We start from the raw sequence: 24,445 nt of genomic DNA on the forward strand, positions 1-24,445 counted from the left end.
GGTATAAACAAATGGAAGAGACTGATGCAGACTTTACTATTATTGTGTGTGTTTATTCATTCCCTTTCAATTTAGCAAAGTTAGCAAACCTTCCGAATGCTTTAAAAAAAACTTTTGTGTTGACAGACCCAATACATTTGGACACTATAAGTAGTGTACATCCATTGTTTCAGCCACTGTTCAAAGTTACAACAGTGCTGAAAAAAATGGACTTATGATTAGTCCTCAAAGTTCTGGCCATTGCAGCATCCTTGCATCCATGTGATCACGATCTTGGCACATGGCTGCCCAATTCACATAACTGAACAATGCAGTGAGCCACATCATATGATCATCATTTGTGATCTTCCTTGCCAGCTTCCCACAAGCAAATTCAATGGGAAAGCCACCAGGGAACGTTACACCCCAGTAAGTGTAAGTCCTCCATAGCAACCCTGCCCAAAGCTGTCCCTTCCAAACCATGGCCTACACCAGTCCTCACACACAGCCTCCATCAACTCATTTGTGCTCCCAAGTGTCTGCCAGCCACATTCCCCGCCCCACTGGCCGCTGTGTGACCCCCATGCTCCTTAAGTAGGACTCCCTACTTCGGTTAGAATTTAGAACAACAACTGGGACTTTGGAGCTTGTGGTTGCTAAGTAAGCAATGTTCTCACATGACATTGAGCTTTATGACCGCATTGCTTAGTGACTGCAATCCCAGTCCCAATTGCAGTTTATATAACCCAAGGACTGCAAGTACATGCATGCATGAAAGAATGAATTAATTCATTATTTAATAGAAAGCAATGAGTAGGAAAATAATCTATTTGATGAATATGAAGTCACACAATCCTTAATTGCAAAACAAACCTATTTTCAGAGACTAACTATTTGGTTTTGGGCATCAGTTTGACAAAATTATTCCTTTTATTGATTATTGATGAAACAGAAACATTATTTCAACAGAACAGATAACAATAGATAATAAAATTACCAATTTCAGAGAAAGAGACCCAGAGGTTTTAAACGAAGTACCTTTTTGATATAAGTGAATGCTCGTGTGTGTGCATGCATAACCATGCTGTTTTGGGGGATAGAATTAGATTACGTTTGCAGGCATGCTTACAAGTTCTACACCAAGTTCTTCCACAATACCAAGTGGAAAATCTTTAAACTGCCATATTGCAAATATGGCAAGAAAAAAGAATGAAATAGAATTTTGCTATTTTAAGCAATTGTTTAGATGTGAACTTTCTAATTTTTTTAATGATCAAATTAAATCAATGCATTACATTCAATATTCAATAACTCCCATTTCTGTATATACCCGTTAAAGGAATCCAAAATACTGTGATTCTAATAAACTCTTCCTGCGATTAAAGTTGTCAGTTACAATATTTGTTTGTATTACATTCAACTTTCCTCTTTCCTTTATGCCTTCTACTTTTCTGACAGGAAATTAATACAGTGTTAACTGTTGTAAATTCAGGATCTGACTTTATATAGTCAAACCTTATTAGATCTGAATCACTTGTCCCCAAGGTGCTTTTTCAAAAGGCAACTGGATTTTTCTTTGAAGTCATTTGGTTTCTCTTCCAAGAAGTTTCTTCAGCTCTGACATCTTAGTCACTTGTGAATAAACCTTGTGCTTTCTATAGCCACAGATCCAATTTATATATTGTCATGGTTTGATCAAATCTATTGTGTAGTGTAATGATTAAGATGTTGGATAAAAGTTCAAGTCCACTCTCGGTCACTGAAGTTTACTGAGTGACTTAGAGCCACTCGCTCTTTCTTGCCGCAACAAAGTTCAGTGAAAAATTAGATGAAAATGTGTACCCTGCTTTGTGTGCTAGAGGAAACGAAGGTAATTAGGACCCTAAATTGTTAGGTTTGAGAACCTATCTTCTCCGTTCTTCCTTTGCTTCAATTGAGGGACATTAAATTTATATTCTTCCATTCAGGACTGGGAAAAGTGTGAAAAGGGCATGTCAAATTCCTTGGAAAACTTAAAATCCCTGAAGAAGAAGCTTTCCCAAGCATTGCCAGACCATCATGATGAGCTCCATGCAGAGCAGATTCGCTGCAAGGTACAGTAGTAATACATATTGCAGTCTGATTCTAAAGAGAGGTAATATAACATAGAATGCAATCAGGACAGATCATTTCCATTTTATTGTATTATGCATAGAGCAACAGGAAGGAGTGGTACAGTGGCCCAGAGGTGGAACTCTTGCCTCACAATCAGGAGCCTGTGAGTTCAATCCAAGGTAGAGGCAGATATTTCTCTCTCTGGGCACAATGAGAATATATCTGCGGAACAAAACTCCGCATTGGTGACAGGAAGGACATCCGGCCATTAAACACCCTGCTAGCTCCATTCAGTTCCCCAGATTCCACCCTGCAAGGGATTATGGGGTCGTTAAAAGATAATGATGGTGATGGTGATGATGATGATGAACGGAGTAACAGATGATTTACAGACAAATATATTTTCATTGAAGTAGTTAATTCTGTCATGCTTGGAATATTTTTAAAAAGCTGAAGAGCGAGGTCATTCTTAGCCTTGCCTCTATCAAAGTTTAATACTGTATCAGTTATTAAAAACGTACATTTGAAGTAAACCAAAACACCAAGTATTCTTTTTAAGATAAGTCTGGAAACTGCTTTTGTTCATCATAATTATTCATTTTGATTGTTTTTTAAATTTTCTTTTTTGTTCTGCAGTACTGTATAAAAATTTTTAAAAATGAATATTTACTTCTACATACTTTAAAGAATTTCTTTCTCCAAAATAGGAACTAGAGAGCACTGCTGAGGGATGGACAAATGATCTTTCTCATTTGAACTTATTAAAGGAGACCCTGTCTACTTTCATTAGTGCGGAGGACATTTCGGTACTCAACGAACGTATTGAATTGTTGCACAGACAATGGGACGAACTAAGTCACCAGGTACAATAATATCACCTGCCAAAAAAAATACAAAAATAATACTTTTCCTGTTAGGACAGTCTGATTTGTGCAGACTACTAGGCAATTGCTGAATTACAACATACTTTAATGTCTGAAACATTGGATTTAAATATGATAAACCTGGATTTGAATGCTCAATTAACTAGTATAATTCTTCTTTAATCTTCTTAGTTGTAATTTGGGATATGTATAATAAACACAGGATTAGAATGCCATTCCTACTAGATTACTGCACAATTATAAAAAATCTTAATATCACAAGTTGCAAGTCAACTGATAAAAAATTTCCTAAATGCCAATTCTCCCCACCCAAAAGCCTGCCCCAACAAATCCTGGTTTGTTTTCTTAGCAGAAGAAAATATGCCTTCCTAGATATATGAAAACAAAATGAATCTTCTTTCAGCCTTTTTTTCAGCTTTCCACTTGATTTCACTTTAAACACATTGAGACACTCCAGATGAATAGATAGTAAAAGAGAGATAAATGCCTATCTTTTGCTGATGCCAAAATTCTAAGCAAGCAAATCAAGTCCTTGTTTTCTTTTAAGGTTGCTTTTTCTACCTATAAATATTTAGCTGCTGCTTTAAAAGATGTTTCAGTTCAACAAAAGTATAAATACCCGTCAAAGCTGTTTCATGATGCTATATTATTCTTCTGCACTCTTAAAGCAAAGAGAAACTAACCATTTGCATGAGATTTTACCTAGTGTATTTGACAATGGAATCTTACTGTTGGCTGGATTTTTGGATCCAGAAGAAACAGTGTTGAAACCTTTAAGAGGAAGACACTTAAAAGCAAAACATCTAAAAATTCTCAATGAAGGCAGCTGTAGTTAATTTAAAAATCAACTGTAAGAAAGAGGTGCAGGAAGAGCCCTAAGTTTCAACTGTCCATATGTGTTAAGAAATGTAAGATAGACGATACATATATAAACACAAAAAATTGATAAATCCGGTAAACATACTGGATTTTTATATTATTTTATTTTATGCCAAACAAATTGAATAATATATGAGCTGAGTCCATTCAGTTGTTCTTTCAGTTTGTCTAAAGTCAGGGATGGGTTAGTTAGTCATTTTTAGGCCTTTTCACTTTCTAAGTTTCACAAATCTACCTTTCAACCAGTAGGTAGCAGCAAAGACTTAAAATGTTTATATTTCTTGGCTGTTTGTTCAACTGCATGTCAGTATATGGACCAGTTACATGAAAAGACAAGCAGACAAACATATTGTACTCATAGAATCTAAATTTTCATATTGTATGTTCCAGAGCATTCAGGAAACCCAGAAAGCATAATCAATATCAGGGACATTTGCTTTGCTTATTGGTCAGATGACTGCTTGATCAATCCCTTTACAAAGAAAACATAAAAAAAAAGTTTCAGGAACCAGGAATCTAAGCCACATTACAGTCAAATGTTGAGTACAGGATGGACAACAAGATCAGCTATCGGCAGAAGGGGAAGATCCCAAGGAAACTGGTAGAATCAGTTGGAATGGCAAGATTGCTGATACAGAGCATGTCATTTCAGACCAGGTCCCTGTCATTCCAACGCGATAGTTTAGTGCAGAATATAAGAGAAAACCCCGAGCATGAAACCTTAAGCCATCCTTAGATCGAAGAAAGACACTGACATACAAGAAAAGAGGCATATGGAGATGTGCTTCGGCTGTCCTTGCACCAGCTCAAGGAGGAAATTAGGAAGTATTTGTTTTTCACCACAGTAAATTAGACAAATGCTGATTTCTGGCAGTTCTGGCTTTTTAATTGTTTTTTAATTATATTAACCAGACAGTTCTGATTCCTTGTGATTGGAGAGGCTATTATAATTCCTACATTTTAAAAAGGAGCCAAAGATGATTTTGGTAATTAGAGAGGGATCAGCTTGCTGAGTGTTGTAAGTAAATTATTGTGCCATATTTATATTGGAAATGCAGGTGGTCCTCATTTAATGAGCACTTGTTCAGTGACTGTTCGAGCTTACCACAATGCTGAGGGAATGGTACTTATGACCATTCCTTGCACTTATGCCAGTCACTCTTTATCTCTGCGGTCATGTAATCATGATCTGGGCACTTGGCACCCTACTCACAGTTACAGTATTAAAGCATCTTGCAGTCATCTGTTCATCATTTGCATCCTTTTTTGTCCTCACTTAACAATGGGATGGGATTCTTTTAATGACAGCAACCGGAAGTGCGTGAATTTCTGTTGCAAAGCAGTATAGTCACATGACATTGTGCTTTACAACCACATTGCTTAGTGATGGAAATTCCGTCCCAATTACCATAAATGAATGAGGACTACCCATAAGGATGCCCTTACTCTGACTAGTTAAAGAATGACAGAAGGTTTGATTCTTTTATTGATTATTTCTCTTTATTTGTATCTGAACTTCAGTATCTAACTATCTTGACTTTATCATACCCTGTTCAAAGTCTGTTTGGATTGGTGTGTGCTATAAAAGTTTGGGAACAAATAAATATAGCAATGCTTTAACTTTTGTATAAACACCTTCACCAAGAGTTTAGATGTCTTGCTCTATCATCTACTTAGGTTGGCTGAGAAGAGCATCCCAATACTGTTGCAGTTCACAGCACATTGTTTGGTTGGGCTTATTCTTTGAAGGCTCAAGAGACAGAATGCATGCTGGCTATATTGGAAGGTGGGGGAGGAGGACAGAGTCAAATAAACAAAAAATTTATGCTGCACACACTGAACAACTAATTCCTTATTTCTGATCTTGAGGCATTGGCAAATTTGCATTTTTCCCTGCTTGGCTTGACCAGTTGTTCTCCATGCAATAGAGGAGATTAGGTCCACAGAGAAGAATCAGAATAGTTTTTGATACTGGGGTATGAAAAAAAAACACAAAAGGAAATTAGAATCATTTTACATAACTAAATATGGGCTGCGGCGATTCTTTTAAGTGTTTCCTTTCTCAGTAAAGGAAACACATAAGCTGAGAAGGAACTACATTTATAGAAAAGAAGAAGCAGGTGCAGTAAGTAAAACTTAGATTGTTGAAAAAGTATAAAAATATATATTTTTCTAGGTTTGATTTGCTTCTGCTTAATCTTCTTTTGATCTACATTTTAAGGTTTAAGAAATGATGTTATACATTTATTCTGAGGACATTTTGTTGCCATTCTTCTATTTCCTTTTCAATTACATGTCAGATCTGATGGGATCAGATGGAAACATCAGAGACCCTAAGTCTTTCTTTATTAGAAGCCATCCTTCTGAGCTTGCAGGATGCTCTCTCCCAAATGGCCTTCTAGAAGTTGGTAAATACTTAGTTCTTTTGAAGGCCATAGTGGACTGATTGAGTGATTAGGAGTGACAGTAACCTAATCTGTTCTTGTAATTTGTTATTCATTTAACATATCATTCCTATTTTGTGTGGGGGTTTTTATTTATGTTATCTGTATCCACTTCTTGGTCACGGATTAACAGACTGAGATGGGACTAAATCCCATAAACAAACCAATAAATAAATATGAAATAAATTCACCAATATCTGTGTTATTTATAGGAGATATTGCAGGATGCAAACCGTTTAAATACTATTGCAGTAATGTTTTTTTTTATCAGTGGAGGCCACATTTTTTAAAATTCAGTTGCCTACCAGGTTTGTATGCTTAGCATTTTTTTAAAAGCCAGTTGGGTTATAGACCAAATTAACAATATCAGTAGCAACAGGATCAAGAAATCTGATCACATAGTCTTAGAATTTATTGCATTGGGAAAACTACTTCAAAAATAGCACACCTTTTTTTCTTTTTAATGGCATAGTTGTTGAAAGATGCTGTCTCTTTGCGACTAGTTGCAGCTCTATATTTAAAAGTAATCTCTACATTTATGTGTAATCTGAGATCTAAACATAGTTATCTAGGCTATAGATATATCTACCTGACTGCCATTATATGAGCTACACCTTTATGCCTGCAACTGAGAAGCCTGGATTCCTTTATCTTCCTCTGGAACCTAATTACATGTCTGGTAGCTTTTAGTATTTGTGTACAACTGTCTTTCTCATTACAATTTGGCCAGAAGTAACCTAAGATTAATAACTATTGTGAAGCTGTGAAAGAAATCACGTATGGTTGAAACTTTATCTCTCTTTTTCACCTAGCACTAAGATCCAGCAATCTTAGTACTAGGTGAACATTATGCCTAACTTTCCTTGTTATTGTAATCTAGCTTTCTCCCTGCACATCTTTATAAAGGTTTCCTTGAGGAGGCAGCAAGTGAGTGAGAGACTGAATGAATGGGCAGTCTTCAGTGAGAAGAACAAAGATCTCTGTGAATGGTTGACACAAATGGAGAGTAAAGTTTCCCAGAATGGAGATATCCTCATTGAAGAAATGATTGAAAAACTCAAAAAGGTACAGGGCTTCTGCTTTACTATTGCAGACCATTCCATAAATATTCTTAGTTTATCAGAACTGCAACATGTTATATCCCAGGAAGCCGTTCAGAAAAATCTTGGATACGATCCTGTATGGTCTTTTATAATATGATGGTCTTTATAAAGGCCACATTGGCTGGAAAATCTGGGTTTTATATTTCAATACACCACAGTGTCACTAATTTGGCTAAACTGAACAATTTGAAGACTTTTGGGGTTTTTATTTTCTTGTTTTCTATGTATGTTAGATTATTATCTCCTATAAACCCTTTCAGAATTATAAAACAGGATATCATCTTTAGATATTATTGGGACATAACCTTCCCAGATAAGAGGAACTAAGGAACCATTTGTTGCTCTAAGCAAGATTTTCTTAAGATGCTTACTGGGGTTTTTTATCTTCTTCTGTCATTTTAGGATTATCAGGATGAAATTGCAGTTGCCCAAGAGAATAAAAAGCAGCTTCAGGAAATGGGAGAACGCCTTGCTAAAGCAAGCCATGAAAACAAAGCTCAGGAGATTGGGTATAAACTTGGCAAGGTCAATGACAGGTGGCAACATCTTTTAGATCTCATTGCAGCCAGGTATGTATGCTATGTGTCTGTAGGCATGCATGTGTTCAGTAGTACTTCTGATCTTGGCAAGTGGGGTATAAATACAAATACTCACAAAAAATAAAAACAAAACAAAACAGCCTAACTTTCATGTTAAGACCCAGTCAAAAAGAAAGATTTACAGATGATCTGTTTACAGAGATTACACTTTAGCATTTACAATATCCTTCTGTTGCAAAATGCCCTGCCTCTCACCTCTAGAACAGGATCAATCCTTTAGTCTGCTGCCATCAGAAGAATAACACCAGTTGCACATCAGAAGCTTCTACAGTATATTACCTGTTTCTCAATTGGTACTTAACCATTTGGTTTCCATTTAATTATTTTGTAATTTTCTGTGATTCATTGGTACCGACTATTTTGTTGTGGCAGCATAAATCTCTTCTATAAAAGGTTTTCATGTCAAGGTTGGCTGCAAGTACCAATACAAATAGATTCATTAAAGCAGGAATTGTTACGTTTTGTGATACTAGATAGTTCCTCAGGATGTGGTTTTCAAGCAAGTAATACCAAGAAGATAGAAAATCTAAAGCAGCGGTATTGAGACAACAACATGTTTTTATTAGCCTGTCATGACTGAAAGGAAAATTATATTTAAGACACATTTATAGCTTTCCATTTTTCAGCCATTTAGAATTATAATAGAAAGCCTTCAATATAAATAAATATTAACGTTCTTCAAGAAGTTAATAGCAGTTAAATTTAAATACAATATTTAAAGTATACTATTTTAGCATGGTTTTATTAAATAAATGCTAAAATTAACTTGTTTAAAGTTTATTGATCTGGAAAAAAACCAGTATGAATGATGGGTTGTTATTTTTACTCTATTTCCTTTTAGTTTTGTACTCTTGTCAAAGTTCAGTTCTTTTAGATGGATAATCCCTTTCCTTGCTACTTTAAATGCCTTTGGCGATGCCTCCTAACAGTTGGAAAGATTCATAAAAAATATAAAACAGGAACAGGAAGTTCACATAGTACCCAGCAAAGGAACAAATATCCCACTTTTTATTTTTATTTGATTACACCAGCCAGACACATTTTTTCCTGGATTGCCTTTTTGGACAAGTTGGTCCACAGCTGCTCAGAATTTATAGTGGACACTTTTTTACCCTTCCCCTCCTCCATTCACAGTCTACATTCCTGAAGATCACCCTGGCACATGTTGATGAATGTAAGTTTTATTTAGAAACATGACCACTTGTCACGCAGCTTAGTCTCATGTTATCAGGCAGTGACTTACCAACTTTTCTTTGGAGGGTAAGCACTGTTTGCACAGTACTGTAAAGTACACAGTTTCCAGTTATAATTGGATTGAACGCTCTTAATTATTATCGTGGAAAATTTAATGCTGGTGCTGGTGGATTTACATGCTCTGAAAATGGCAGACGATCACAGTGTGGATTCAGATCTTCCTGACTGCAATTGTGATGTGTCAAGGCAAGCAAAGTTTTGAATCTTTTATTATTATGCTTTGTTTTATTACTCTTCGTAATAAAGGGTTCCTGGTAAAGAAGAGATCCATGAAAAATGGGCATGAAAAATAATGGGCTCCATAAAAAAAACCTTCTATAATTAACATATGGAAGATACCACACACAGGAAGATACATAGAAAATGCATTTGAATGTCACATGTTTTTCCACTGTAAATGTGGCATGGAAACAGGATTATGTGGGGAATGGTTTTCAAACTGTACAAAACATTAATGTAAAAAAATTGAAAAAGACTTTCAAAAAGTATTTCAAAATTTTACTCAGGTTAAACAACCAATGATTTTTTCAACATCCATATAATTTGACATTAAGAACAATGTTTTGGGGTTGCTTTCTGTTTATTTCGTTAAGTAATGTGACTGCAGTTTTTGGAATCACCTTTCTTGCTCTTTTTCAAAGAAGGTTATTATTAGCAAACAGCTGTCTTATTTATTCATAGTTGTGACTTCATGGTACATTAGAGTGCAGTTGAGTCACAATATATCTGTTCAATTAAAACCTACTTTAAAGTTTATATATCTGAAAAAGTTTTCATATTATTTAATGAACAATAATAAAACCATAAATTATCCCTGCATGTATTTTAAACTTAAATATATTTCCAGTACTTAATTTGAGGTAATACATTTAAAGTATTAATTTAAAGTTAAGAATATTTATCCGACAATAACAATACTTCTAAATAATTGCAACAGTGTCAAATTGTAAGACATATTTAAAAAGTTCAGCAAGTCAGATTTACTGTAGCTATAGATTAAGCTTGTTAAATTTAGATCTGTCATTTGCTGATTTCAACCTGCTCTTTTTGGATGTTGGATATTTTTTTTGCAGAAAAAGAAATCCTCCCCAGTTTCTTGAAACAATATGGTGGGAGATGTTACACTTTCCTAACAAAGTTAGCTTCCATAAATATTGTTGCAGTTTTATCTCAGAGAGGAGATCACTTCTGCCTACAATTATTTCTTGCAGTGTTTGCATGCATGATTGTATATCTTTTCAGTTGAAATGGATGCATGCTCTAGTGAAACTGTAGGTTTCCAAAAACTACACACTCAAGTACAGTAAATTTTTGGCGAGAGTATGCAGCATGAGTATCTGACTAAGACTTAAAGTAAGTTGTTACGTTAGTCAATAACATGTTCATTTCATGAATAAAGGACTGTTGACAGTTCTGCTATGATAGGTATTTAGTTTTTCAAAATCAGACGCACGCTGAAATAAACAACAAACTTGACACTAAGCAAAAGAAAATTACAATAGGAGATTGGCCAACAAAGAATTCTATTACTATAATTATTCTCTGGGATTTTTTTCCAGAAAGAGAAGAAACACATTGCAGAAGTGTGCATAAAAAGAAGCATTGCTTTCCTTGTACTAATTTTGGCCCAAGCATCCAAAAAGGGAGAGCTTATTTTCACACACTATCTTTATTGAATGATATTTTTGAATGATGGACTTGTAATTAATTTTAATAGTGTCTGCATCTATATAAAGTCTGTGACTACAAGTTGCTATGGAACAGGAGCAAATTCTGCATGACAAGACTGAGATTAAATTGGAAATGGATTTAAAAACAATAGGCTACAAGATGACATGGAAAATATGTTATGTTGGACATACAAAATAAACTATCTGATGACTTAATGAAAAAATGAGAGTGACCTGGACAATTTTCCTATGTGGGATTTACAAAAGAGGCTTGTTAAAAGTTTTGAGGAATTTTGTAAGAAGGGATAAAGAAAAAAAATGAAATCAAGTTTTACATCATTATTTGAAAGGGCTAAAGAGGGAGGTTGACAGAAGTAAAAGGAAGTAATATGAAGTTGGTTTATTTGATCATAGTTAAACTAAATAGATTGTTATCTCTGGTAATTTTTAATGCTTTTTTTGCTGACATCAGAACTCAATTATTTATACCTCTGTTTATAGATGAGAGATGGGACATGGCAGGAGGGTAAACAGATTTATTATATTTTGAGGGAAGGCAATAAGTTATTAAAATTGTTTACATTGTGATGAAAATGTGAAGGCACTTTATAATATATTTATTTACTATATTCTTATTGAGGCAGCTTCAGGAAGCTTAAAATAGCCATAAACAGTTGAACAGTCATAGCAGGCACAAGCATTTCTGACACCATGTTGGGGGAAATTCAGGTCTTCAAACCCTTTTGAAAGTTAGGTAGGAGCTGGGACCATTCGAATCTCAGAGGTAATGCTGAAGTGATGGACTAATTCTGTCATATCTTATCAGACAAGCATAAATAACATCTTACACCACTGCATTTTGTGCCAGCTGTCCAAGTAGTTTGAACCCATTCTTCCCCATCCAGACTGCTACAGCCACCAGATCCTGAGACAGAACCTTAAAACATGGCTTAACTGACCAAAAGTTGAGATACCCAATTCAGTATCATCAGCACAAAAATTATCTCTAACTCCATTATGACAGATTATCTGATCCTGTTGCACAATGTAAATGCTAAGCAAGAGCAGTGAAAGAGTTGAGCCTGCCACAAAGCAAGGGCCAAGAGCTTTGTGCTGATGATACTGAATTGGGTATCTCAACTTTTGGCCAGTTAAGACCTCACCCCACAGTCATCCTCAACTGAATCCATCTCTAGTGGAAGGAGAATTACTACAACACTGTACTTCCAACCCTTGAAGTCAGAAGGATCAGTGGTATCAAAGCTGCTTAGTGATCAAAGAGAACCACTCCCAAGTCTGTTATAAGTCATCCATAAATGTGATTAGTGCCATCTCTATTCTATGCCCAGGCCTGCAACTCAACTTAAAGAGATACGATAATCAGTTTTCTTTAAAGTCTTCTGGAGCTGCCATCCAATTACTTTCTCAACAAACTTTCCCAAAAAGGAAATACTGAAGAGGGGATAAAAGTTTTCCAACACTGTTTAGTCCAACAGTGGCTTATTGAAGATGGGGCAGATCACCATTACCTCAACACAGATTGAATTCATCATCCCATCTCTGAAGGGTGAACTCATCACTGCTTGAATCACCTAGAGATCATCTCTTGGGAAGCCTTGACCAACTCGGGAGGGACATGAATTTAATATATAAGTGCCAAGCTGACAAATCCAAGGAACCCTGCCCAATCCTTCAGGACTAACAAGCACAAACTCTGGCCTAGGTGTAAGACCGTATGTCAATGAACTTTACATGTCCTGCACAGCTGGAGTGATAATAAATCCAAATTCTTTCCAACAGATACCTAACCCCACTCCCCATTTATCACATTTATATGGCCGCCCATCTGACAGCAGCAACTCTGGGCAGTATTAAACTTTCAGATGGTTTTCTTACTCATCTCTTCCTAAAGACTAAACAAGATTAACAGATGGCACACTAAAAATACAATTAAAGTGGAATATGATGATGTTTTATTACTTATTGCTACTGTGTAATCCTTAATAAATATTCTGCCTGTTATCAGATTTTGTCCTTCTACAAAGATGCTGTTGATACAGTATCTCTTTTATCACCATCTTGAAATTTTCTCTTGAGAATAATCGTGATGTACACAAAGGCACACAAACTTAATCAAGGCCCATCACCAACCTCTCTTTCCAAGAAGTGGCTAGGACTAGAAGATAAGGATCTTTCCCCAGTGCCTTCTGAAAACTAAAAAGATAAATTAGGCGTCATATATACCCTAAGCACAATTCAAGACATATTTTGGTTCTGATCCTCCCCATCAGCAATTTGTCAAGTAGATTGGACTGAGATAGTCAGATTGACTGGTCCAAAGTCATCCAGTCAGTTTGCATGGCTCAGAGTGAAATAGATTAGAACATAGAATAACAGAGTTGGAAGGGACATTGGAGGTCATCTAGTCCAACCCCCTGTGCAAGCAGGAGCAAATATTAGCCTCTACCTGGGATCGAACTCACAGCCTCCTGATTGTGAGGCGAGAGCTCCATCTCTAGGCCACTGCATTTACAGTTCCCATTCTGAGTACAATTCTTAACCACTACACCACACTGATTCTTCTGTTCACTGGAAATATTAAATCTGAAGCATTCATTGCTAAATGAAAATTAAAAGAAGCTTTCTATTTGCAAGATCTAAAAATAATTATTGTAATCAATATATTTTTTTAAAAATACTTTTTAATAGTTATCAACATCATTTGCACTGTTATCTATACTTTTTATGCCTGTAGATGCACGTACTGGGTTATGTTATTCATATCCATTCTAAAAATGAAGATTATATTGATACTAAAAATTGCTAAAATATGTTAGTTAAAAAGGCAGATATCTAGAGCTCCTGAATAAACATGCTCATGATATCGTCTGTGACTTTTAACAGGATGAAGAAACTGAAGGAGACCTTGGTGGCAATCCAGCAATTGGATAAGAACATGAGCAACTTAAGATCTTGGCTTGCCCATATTGAATCAGAGTTATCCAAAGCCATTGTCTATGAAACTTGTGATTCCGAGGAGATTCAAAGGAAACTAAATGAACAGCAGGTAAAACAAAAATGTGAGGTAGAAGAGCAATCAAAACAAAACAAAAAATCCCCCAAAACGAAATACCCACATTTCCAATTGCATAATGGTGATGGTGATCCAAGTGTGAAGCAGGTTTGGGCCTGCTGTTTCCTGTGATACAGAGGGCAGCAAGGAAGATGCCCTTAAATTTCAAGGCAAGTGATGCTTTTAGCATTATTCTGGTAGAATCTTCTGCTGGCTTGACATCCAGTCAACATGGAACTGCTCACTGAGCCTGCCAACCAGAGGTAAGGCACTGCCATATTACGTACAGAATGTTAGCTTCTGGTGTAATTGGCTTTTTATTGTGTGGAAATGAAATGTGAGCCACTGTTAACTGCCCTATATATAAATGAAATCTTTGTGTTAATATTTCACAAGTATATAAGTCTGTGAGATGAAAAGGTATGTTGTATTTGGGAAGGCCAAATTATTCTTCCTCCCTTTGGTTGTTTCTTTTTTTTAATAAAGTTTTATTGAGTTTTAACAAAACAAATAAAACATCTTATTTGAGTAGAGCATGGTTCTGGGTTATCACATTTCCATACAGACACAATTTCATATGCATATTCGTCTTATCTATTCAACTTCATATCTCATTACTCTTTATCCAACTTCTCACTATTTCTCCCTTTACTTCTCTTAATTTTCTTTTATGGTTATCTCATTTTCTTCTTATTCAATTATATTTCTTTTCCCTAAATTTCTATATCTTTTTATTCATTATACTTATACTTTCGTCTGTCTTGTTTACAATTTCATATGTTCTTTTCCAACATTATTAAGAAGCAAAATTCCCCCTATGATTGCCAATCGAAGTGCAACACCTTTAAGTCTTATTGTTATTATCATATGAAATCTCATTAAACATTAAATTTGTGCATTCTAAAATTATAACATTCAAATTTCTAATATCTATTTTATATCATGTAGATCTCATTATTCAGACTCTGCTTGGTACTTCCCTTGAAAATGTAAAAGAAAAATTCTAAAAACATAGCTAAAACAATATATATATATATATATATATATATATATATATATATATATATATATATATATATATATATATATATATTTGTTTTCTTAAGTTTTCGGGTATTACATGTATGGTGTTAGGCTTGGTTGTTTTTCCACGTCATTGTAGTTGTTCTTTTAAATAGCCGTTTCAGCAGAATCTCATCTGCCATCATCAGGCTTCTGTATTGTGTCCGTCTGGCAGATGAGATTCTGCTGAACTGCTATACTACAATGCGGGAAATAGCTCTATATATATATATATATATATATATATATATATATATATATATATATATATATATATATATATATATATATATATATATATTAGTAAACAAAATAGTTATTCAAAATCATTCTAGTATTGGTAACTGGTATAAATTTCCTTATAAATCTTTCACATTTCTTTTCAATGTTTTATCAATCTTTAGAAACAATTGCAATGTTTCCCTTTCTTCTTTATTATTACATTAATTATAAATAACATACCATTACATAACAATACAGTTTTATCTCATAGATTATTTACTTATTTCATTTCTAACTCATTACAGTATTCTACTGTCACAACACTATCTTTTGTATCTTTGCAGAATCTTCACTTTTAACTTAATTTAACCATTGTCTCTGTATTTTCTAGTGGAGCAAATACCTTTAATCCTAGTACGTTTCCCCTTTTTCTTTGTTTCCTGTTTTTGTCCCTCATAAGTTCTTTCCCCGCTTTTTCTCATCCCTTTTTTTAATACCCCTCTCCCTCTAATTTTCCCTTCTGTAGTTTTCTTTTCTGCTTCTCCTTGCTGTTATACTTCTTTTTCAGACTATTTTTCTTTTTGGCTGTTCCCTTTGATCTCAAACTTTTAACTCCTTTCCCCCTTTTTCCCCTTATTACCACACTTTGCATTATTTGATCATTGAAAATGGCTTCTTCTTTGTCCCACCCTTCTTCTTGCTCTTGAAGCTTTTCCTTTTCATAGTTCAGGATCTCCATTTCAAAAAATTCAAATACGAAGCCAAAGGATCTTCCTCCCCTTTCTGCATCTTCTTTCTGTTTTTTAAGACTCATCTTCAATTCCTCCAGGAGTGATGCCATTTTAAACACTTTTGAACAACCACCCAATTGACTTTAAGTAAAAACAGAAAAAGAAAGAAAAAACCAATGCCAAACACTTTTTTTTAATTACCAAATAATCCTAGACTGTTCCTTCTTGGTTCTTTCCTTTACTTTTCCTTTCCGTGGGTTACTGTATCTTTTAATAAGATTTCAGTTACAATGTATCCTCGGGAGTCTTTTCAAAGTTTCACTGTTAATCCTCTTTATTTTTCCAGGTGGCACTCTATTTTTCCATTATTCCAAGTCCTACCCTTTTGCCTCCACTCTTCTCCTTCTTAAGGCTTTAAAATGACCAAGAAAAAAACTTTATTCTCCTTTTGACACTTAGATTTCAGCTTAAGGTTGCCTATTACTGTCAAAATAGATTAATATAAATTTCTTTCCATACCATTTGTAATTGTCAATATAAAGGTAAAAAGGGGTTTTTTAACCTCCTTTTCTCTCTCCTTCGCCACTTAAAGATCTTCTTTCAGAAGTACCCCTCTAGGTACTTTTAGATTCAGGGTACCTTGCTTAGATGTTCTCTGTTGTTTAGCCCAGTCTGTCCTGCTTTCCTCTTTGTCTTCCTCCTGCACAATCTTATCCAGTCGAGTTCTTCTTTGAGGTGGCCATTTCTGACCACCGCTGCAACTGCCTTCAGGAAAGGGAGTTTAGACCAGCCAAGGAGGAGAGATGCGGCTCCCCTCCACTCGGCTAGCAATCTCCCCCCTCTTCACCACCTCTATGGGGTGGCTTCAGCCCCAAATCCAAAGGATCAGGGCGCTCCAGCGGCAAACACAGATCAAACCCGCACACGATCGTGGATTTCGATCTGTCACTGAAGAGACCCAAACCGGAAGTCCCTTTGGTTGTTTCTAAGTTATTGTTTTTATTATTTTCCATGCAGGGTTCAATGACCTACACAAATTTGGGTATACTGTTGATGAAGTTAAGACAGTAATCCATGAAATTAGTCTAATAAGACCCATTTCTTCATATTCAGCACAATGCTTATATAAAATAAAAAATAACTGCTTTTATTTAAATCCCTACCCAAGAACAGAATATTTTCCATCTATATTCACTGTTTTGTTGGATCTTATGAAAAGAATAACATGTGCTTGGTAATATATTCTTGTCAGGTGCAAACAATCAGGGCCATACATTAAGTTGCAGTTCAAAAGATTGATTGCTCAGGCCTATACACAAGAATCTAGTCAACTAAAATTCAGTACTAAATTGTGACAGATAAGGGTTAATTGAATTCAAGAGGGGTTGGACTTGGACCATTTGTGGTAACATAACAATTCTAAGTTAATGACACACCTAACTCCATCCTCCAGCTCTGCCTGCTCTTCTTCTACATTACCTCTTTCGTTGGCTATGTTTAATGTTATAAGTTATGGAACTTTTAAGCAAAGGAGTTGGGAGGCTATATAAATGTGTGTAATATATAAATAATATGCCTGTTTTTGATAAATTCATTTGAGTGTTCATTATTGATTTTTACTTATATTCTCAAATAATCCTATGCAAATAAAGGCTTTCCACATACCTAGAAAACATATGGTTAGAGGAACAGAACTATTTTTTGCAAAAATGAAATATATTCAGCATCTGATAGAGCTAGATATATTCCAGTCAATTTGGATGATTGTGTTTATAATTAATTTAAGATGCTTCATCAGTAATTTTAAGTATAATTTAACATTTGTGTTTAATAATGAAATAGACGTATATAAAGTGTGAAGATGTTTCCTAGCTTTAAAAGAAGTATAGATTTATAGTAATAATGAGTCTAACTACGGTATCAAATGTGTTGTGTTGAAACACAGGGAATTCTAGTTTATCTAATTCTTAATGTCTTTTGTTAGATTTCTAGAAATACATGATTCTTTAAGGAATGATAGACATTAGTATTACTAATTATTTGACTTCTAAAATCTTGTATTGATTTCTAAAGTCATATATTCCTGACTTTTGCTAATTAATTAATTAATTAATTAAATTTCTACTTCCACACAGTCTAAAGAAGGTTGAAGAATGTGGGGTGTTAACTTACTAGTTAAAAATATTTTATAGTACTTATTATCAAATTTAAAATGTTATAGAGCTTTGTTAAAGAGGCCCTGTTAAAATTTTTATCAACTTCTAGAATGTCTAATTCAGGTCTTTTCAATTCTAGCTGTTTATAATTAATTCAGTTAAAGATGATAAGCTTGTCAGTTGGAAAGCTGATAGCCTGGGTTCGAGATCTGAGTGCTGCGCAATGGGATGAGCTCCCATTCCTTGCTCTAGATCCTGCCCACTTAGCAGTTTGAAAGCATGCAAATTTGAGTACATAAATAGGTACCACTTCAATGGGAAGATAACAGCATTCCATGCACTTTGGCAAGTAGTCATACTGGCCACAGGACCACAGAAGTGTCTTCAGATAATGCTGGCTCCCTTGGATAAGAAATGAAGATGAGCACCCCCAGAAGTGGACACAATTGAACCGCCTTATAATTTTACTTTTATTTGCTTTCTTATATTAATTTCCTGCATCTCTCTTCCTAAACAATTTTTATCTCACCCATTTATACTCACCCATTTATATGAGCTAATATTTTAATACCATACAAAGAATTTTTAGTCTAAAGGGTTCATTTTGTATTTTTCCCCATTTTGCTCATATTTGTGTCCGAATCCTCTTCCAGCTGGGAGCTTCATTGTGCAGCTGTTTCTCCTTGGCTTAATCTCCAAGGTCATTTCTTGTCCAAGTACCATCAGAGGGAATCTTCTTCAACCCAGCCAGTTTTATTCATAATGAGAATAATATAAATTGTTTCTATTCCTTGAGGTTTCAATCTACTATATTTAAATGGAAAGTCCCATTTATAACGAATTCCCATTTTTATCAGCAATCCTGTAAGAAGTTTAAATGTCATCATGTTTTTAAGCTAATATCTTGATAAAACAAAAAATTATCTGTTCCCCAGTTAAATTCCTCCTCCAGCTTGTGAGTTCCTGACAAAAATAATGTCTCTATGAATGTAATGTTTTGTCTCTAATGGACAAATATGAACTATAAGAAATAAATTTTGCCTCAAAGAATTTTTGTTCACTAACAAATTTAATTATAATATTCCTTTACTCAGCTTCACAAGCTTGGTGTTTCGAATTCTATGTCCATATTCTATGTCCTTTTCAGAAAAGTGTAATTCTGGGAAGAAATGGTTAAGTCTTCCTACTGTGTAATCCATCAGGTTGCCATTCTCAGCCTTTTACTAATATCTTTGATAGACAGGATGCTTCATCTGTTATGACAATTCATGCTTGCCACGAGTATTTGATATCCTCAATCTTTTTCACTGGAGGCATTTTTAATACTTAAGCTCTTAGTTTAATTAGCTTCTTGAGCAATGTCTTGTATTTGCCTTAGGGTCAAAGAATTGATAGATATTTATTGCAACATTTTGGAGTTTAGTGTTGGTTAGTTTGGAAAGGACTGTGTAAAACTGCTACTAAATAATATTTTAAGATGCTTAACTTCAGCCAGTATACCCAAGTACTTAGTCTTGATAGCAATGTTTCACAACAGAAGCAATGAATGATCATTACTTGAATTTCAGGCCTTCTTCCAGAGTATCACTGCAACATTACAACAAAGGTCAATTAGAAACAGCACTTAAAATACAAAGTGTCAGATAGACAGGATGAACATAAATTTAGCTTGAAGCTAGCAGATTAACATGCTAAGAGTCTCTGTAACCAATATTACTGAAGAAATATATACCCATTGAAATGACTTACATAACAGTAGGTGACCTGTTACTGGTAGTGTATAATTGAGGAACAAAACTAATAATGAAGATCCATAGGCTTCAGTTTCCTGTCCAGTATTACACTACAAACCTGAATAGATCATTCACATTAGCGATCACTCCTGATAGTCAATAATGTGCTATAAGATTCATTGTGATCATATGAAAATGCCAGGAAGAAGCCAATCTGTTGGGTGCTGTGGTCATGATTCAGAACTCAGACTTGAAACTTTGAAATTATTTGAATCTTGAGTTTCAATCTGCATGTCATCGAAGACAAGTTCATAAACTTTGTCTTCATAGACTCTTCTTCCTTCAAAGAGTTTGACATTATTCTTAATTGATTTAGACCAGTGGTGTCAAACTCAATTTCATTGAGGGACGCATCAGGGTTGTGTTTGACCTTGGGGGGCTGGGAGTGGTGCAGCCAGAGTGGATGTGGCCATCTTGACATCTGTTTTTGGCTGCAATGACCTCCTGCAGACCTCTGCCAGCAAAAATGGAGCTTGGAGGGGGGGCACGTACAGCTGCCCTGAGCTCCATTTTTTGCTGGCAGAAGCACTGTGGATCAGTCCTTTGCTGTTTCCAGGGTGGTCCCATGGACCAGATCTAAGCACCCCATGGGCTGGATCAGCCTGCAGGCCTTGAGTTTGATACCCCTGATTTAGACTATTATTTCCCACTTTCAAATATGTATAATCTCAACTCACAGCTACAAAATTTGTTCCCCTCTCTTGCATATTTTTGTTCAGAGATTCTCAACCTTGGCCATTTTAAGATGAGTGGACTTCATGCTGGCTGGAGAATTCTGGAAGTTGAAGTCCATCCATCTTAAAGTGGCCAAGGTTGAGAAACGTTGTTTTTGTTCATTGTGCAAAAGGATGCATTCAGCCATTTATTCCTTTCCTCCTTTCCCCTAGTTCTTTCCTACCAGAGACGCTTATGCACCCAAGAATACAAATATATTCCTTGTATAACATATGTACAGCCAAGTGGACTTTAAGCAAATATTCCTTAGATTGGAATACCCAGAATCCTTCTGGCAGCCTCCATTGCTCTCTTATTCCCGCTGATCACCTAGCAAATTCACATGATACATAATAGTGGACATTGTAAGATAACAAGAACCAGCATTTTCAGAAGCATATCGTGCTATGATATGAAACCTGTTTAGGTAACTTTTTAAAGAATTTTGGAAATATTTTAACTTCCTCATTATTACATACTTGGTATGCATAAACAGACTAAAAAGCCCCTCATTTGATTTTTAATTACCAATTAAAGTGTACACACACACACACACACACACACACACACATATAGCTTATGGCACGTGTTAGCTAGGGATCACCGAGGTGGCTGGGTGCCTCTGTGAAAGGAATTTTTTTGGGCGGTGTTATCTTGACCCATGGGATGCCTGAATGCCGGTAGGCAATCAAGGGAGGCTCCTTTCTTGTCCCTATGTGGTTTATTCGCTCACGGGAATCGAGTAGCTGACCTCAGCGATATGCAGGCCCAGTGTCTTACCACGTGAGCCACCGCAGCCCCCATTCATAATAATAATTTAGAACTATGTAGAATCTTGTCATGCCAATGGATTATAAACAAGAGGCATAATGTCAGGTTTCCTAGTCCCGCTTGTTTGTAGACATGGCTACAATGGTTCTGTCTTGGTTTGTTTATCAAATTATACAGTTAGGAACACAGTTATTTTAAAATGAGCTAATTTTGGAAGCTTTTTCTAAAGTTTTCGTTTATTGATCTAGTTACACAATAGTAATTTACTTCTGAGTAGAATGTGTAATAGACCACGCTACATGACATGGAATGATCAGAAACTGAAACAGAGATATTTTGTATGCTTATTTGGTAAATTTATAGCTGTATATATAGCATTAAAAAAACTCCCTGTCAATATCAGAAGGTCATAAACGTTTAAATCATGTGCTTACAGTCAATTGTGATTTGACCCAAAATGTAGATGGACTACCTGGATTTCACTAGTTGATGTACAGGAGACAGGGTGAATTTTTATTTGTATGTTTATTTATAATGACAAGTGGTAAAGAGGTTAGGGTATAGACTAGAAACCAGCAGACTGTGAGATCTAGTCCATGGCTTAGGTCAGGTGCCAAACTTGATTTCATTGAGGGCCTCATAAGGATTGTGTTTGACCTCTGGGGGGCTGGGTGGGTGTGGCCGGGGTGGGAATGAACAGTTTGACATGACTCACGTAACCCTCCTGAGCTCCATTTTTGCTGCAGAGGCACCATGGACTGGTCCTTCACTAGGCAGCTCCATGGGCCAGATCTAAGCACCCTGTGGGCCCAATCCAGCCCATGGGCCTTGAGTTTGACACCCCTGCCTTAGGTAATTAGGTGACCTTGGGCCAGTTATTTTCTTTCAGCTCTAGGAAGCAGACAAATTCTGAAATCTTGCCAAGAATCTTGCAGGGAGTTGTCTAGGCAGTCACCAGGAATCAACAATGACTCAAAGGAGCACATATACACACATTTGCACACCTTTATTCATCACCCAAAATTCTTTCCAAAGAAAACGTTGTTGTAAATATGTTTTAGAATAGGGTTGTAAACTATATTCAGCACATTTGATATTCAGACTTGATCAGTCTACAGGCCAGACAGCAAAGTCATAGAATCCACATATCATGAGGATTCTTTGTCATATATTGAATCACATATATTAGTTCAAGCCACTGGCCCTGGTAAAGATAGTTTGCATTTTAAAAAATAAAGCTTAGTTGAACAGGGCAGAAATTGTGCAAAGAGTTAGGGAATTAAAAAAAAATATCCAACTTTCCTATACCTCAGAATTAATTTATTGGAATCTGCAATTGGGAAACAGAACAACAGTGTTACCTTTGAACAATGGATCACAAGTCTAGCTAGGAATCTGCATTTCTTCTTTTTTCCCCTCTGTGTGGTGCTAAATGTCTTCATTTTTCTGAACAAATTATAAGTATTAGTTGTCTTTAACTTCTTGCTGTGTTAATTTGACTTCTGTTCCAAATGCAAAGCATAAGTTATATATTAGGCAATACATCTAATCCCAATTCTACGTTAAATCACATTAAAATGCAAATGCATTTCAATTAGTGTTATTCAATGACTACTTCATTAGTCTTTAGAGAATTATATTCAGTGCATTTCCAAGTTTTACAACTGTAGTTAAATCTCACATTGCTGGCAAAGTCAGGAAGCATGAATAATGTAGATTTCAACAGCATTTTTAATGCTGTAAATGAAAAATACATTATTAAAAACTGTTCCAAGTGATTTATAACAAACTAATTAAGATAAAGGGTTTCCAAATGTGGATCTCACCTCTTAGTGAATTTGCTCCTGAATTCTTTTGCCCCTGGCTGGTATCCACAGTTTTGCACAATTGTAAAATTAATTTTATCAACCTGAACTGCAGCCAGTAAAATAGGTAGCTGCTGTTTTTTCTCTCAAACATCTTTTGTCTTCTGGCTTCCTGCCACCATCCTCCCCCCCCTCTTTTTTTTAAAATCAATAATCTATGATTAACCTATCAGGAGGGGACTTTTCCAAGCAGTTATTCCTGAAGAAGGATTGGACTAAACAGTATCCACTGGAAAAGGAAATGTCATCTACTGCAGTATATCTAAAAAAATGAAATTGGAAAATGAGGCCCCCAAGCAAGAAGGTGTTCAAACAGTTGCTGGGAAAAGCAGAGGGCAAATAGACATAACACATATGCACATGACACAACTGGATTAAAGGTGAAAAGATGTCCATTGCTGATTCACTCACAGGCAAAAACAAAATTAAATTTTCACGCCCATAAACAGTTGAACAGGGAATGTCAAAGCAATGAACCAAGTCAACCTTGAAGTTATCAAAATAGCAATGCCAAGAATGGATACTGACCTTAAAATTATATAAGAAATAGCATAGCTGCTTTTTAAACAAAATATGTTAAAATAATTTATTGATTGATTGATTGTTGAAGTGCCATCAAGTTGGTGTTGATTCTTAGAAACTACATTGATAAATGTTCTCCATGATAATCTGTCCCTAACCTCTTCTTCTGCTGGCGCAACTATAACTGAGTCTATTATATTGCTGTGATTGTCCTCTTTTTCTCTTTCCTTCCCCCTTTCCAAGCATTTTATGGCTACACAAACCATATGGTTGGAAACATGACATAATGTGAGTTAACTGCACACAATTTGAAGAAATGTAACACGACAAAGAGCTTAATAGTAAAGCACTACCTCTAGCACTCCAGCAAATGAGTGCTACCACTCCAGCAAATGATAGAATAATCTCATTTAAAGTGCAGGACAAGACAATCAGTATCACAGGGATTCAAAGAAATGGGAATTGAACAGTTCTATGATGATTTGCAACACCTCATTGATACAAAACCAGCAACATATGTCATATTCATTAAAGATGACTGGAAGGCTAAACTAAAATAAAAATTCGAAGTTTGAACCTGGAATAATGGAAACATTTTATCTTGGTATACAGATGAAGTAGGAGACAGAC

General features: G+C 35.5%; 1 protein-coding gene across 8 annotated transcripts in view; it reads left to right on the forward strand.

Annotated features, from left to right (window-relative positions):
- The window catches only part of SYNE1 (spectrin repeat containing nuclear envelope protein 1), a 292,109-nt gene that overhangs the window by 236,641 nt on the left and 31,023 nt on the right, over positions 1-24,445 (forward strand). For 7 of the 8 annotated variants that reach the window (XM_087969930.1, XM_087969959.1, XM_087969939.1 and 4 more), the window contains 5 exons: positions 1,947-2,072; positions 2,781-2,936; positions 7,187-7,345; positions 7,786-7,952; positions 13,811-13,973. In XM_087969930.1, coding sequence (XP_087826056.1) covers positions 1,947-2,072; positions 2,781-2,936; positions 7,187-7,345; positions 7,786-7,952; positions 13,811-13,973 — 771 coding nt within the window. Of the gene's footprint in view, positions 1-1,946; positions 2,073-2,780; positions 2,937-7,186; positions 7,346-7,785; positions 7,953-9,239; positions 9,423-13,810; positions 13,974-24,445 lie in introns of those variants that run through there. The other variant, XM_026680304.2, reaches the window with a different exon arrangement.

The sequence above is a fragment of the Notechis scutatus genome, chromosome 1 (assembly GCF_049901735.1).
Source record: "Notechis scutatus isolate UNSWTSFEM ecotype Mainland chromosome 1, rNotScu1.2, whole genome shotgun sequence".
NCBI classification, from domain to species: Eukaryota; Metazoa; Chordata; class Lepidosauria; order Squamata; family Elapidae; genus Notechis; species Notechis scutatus.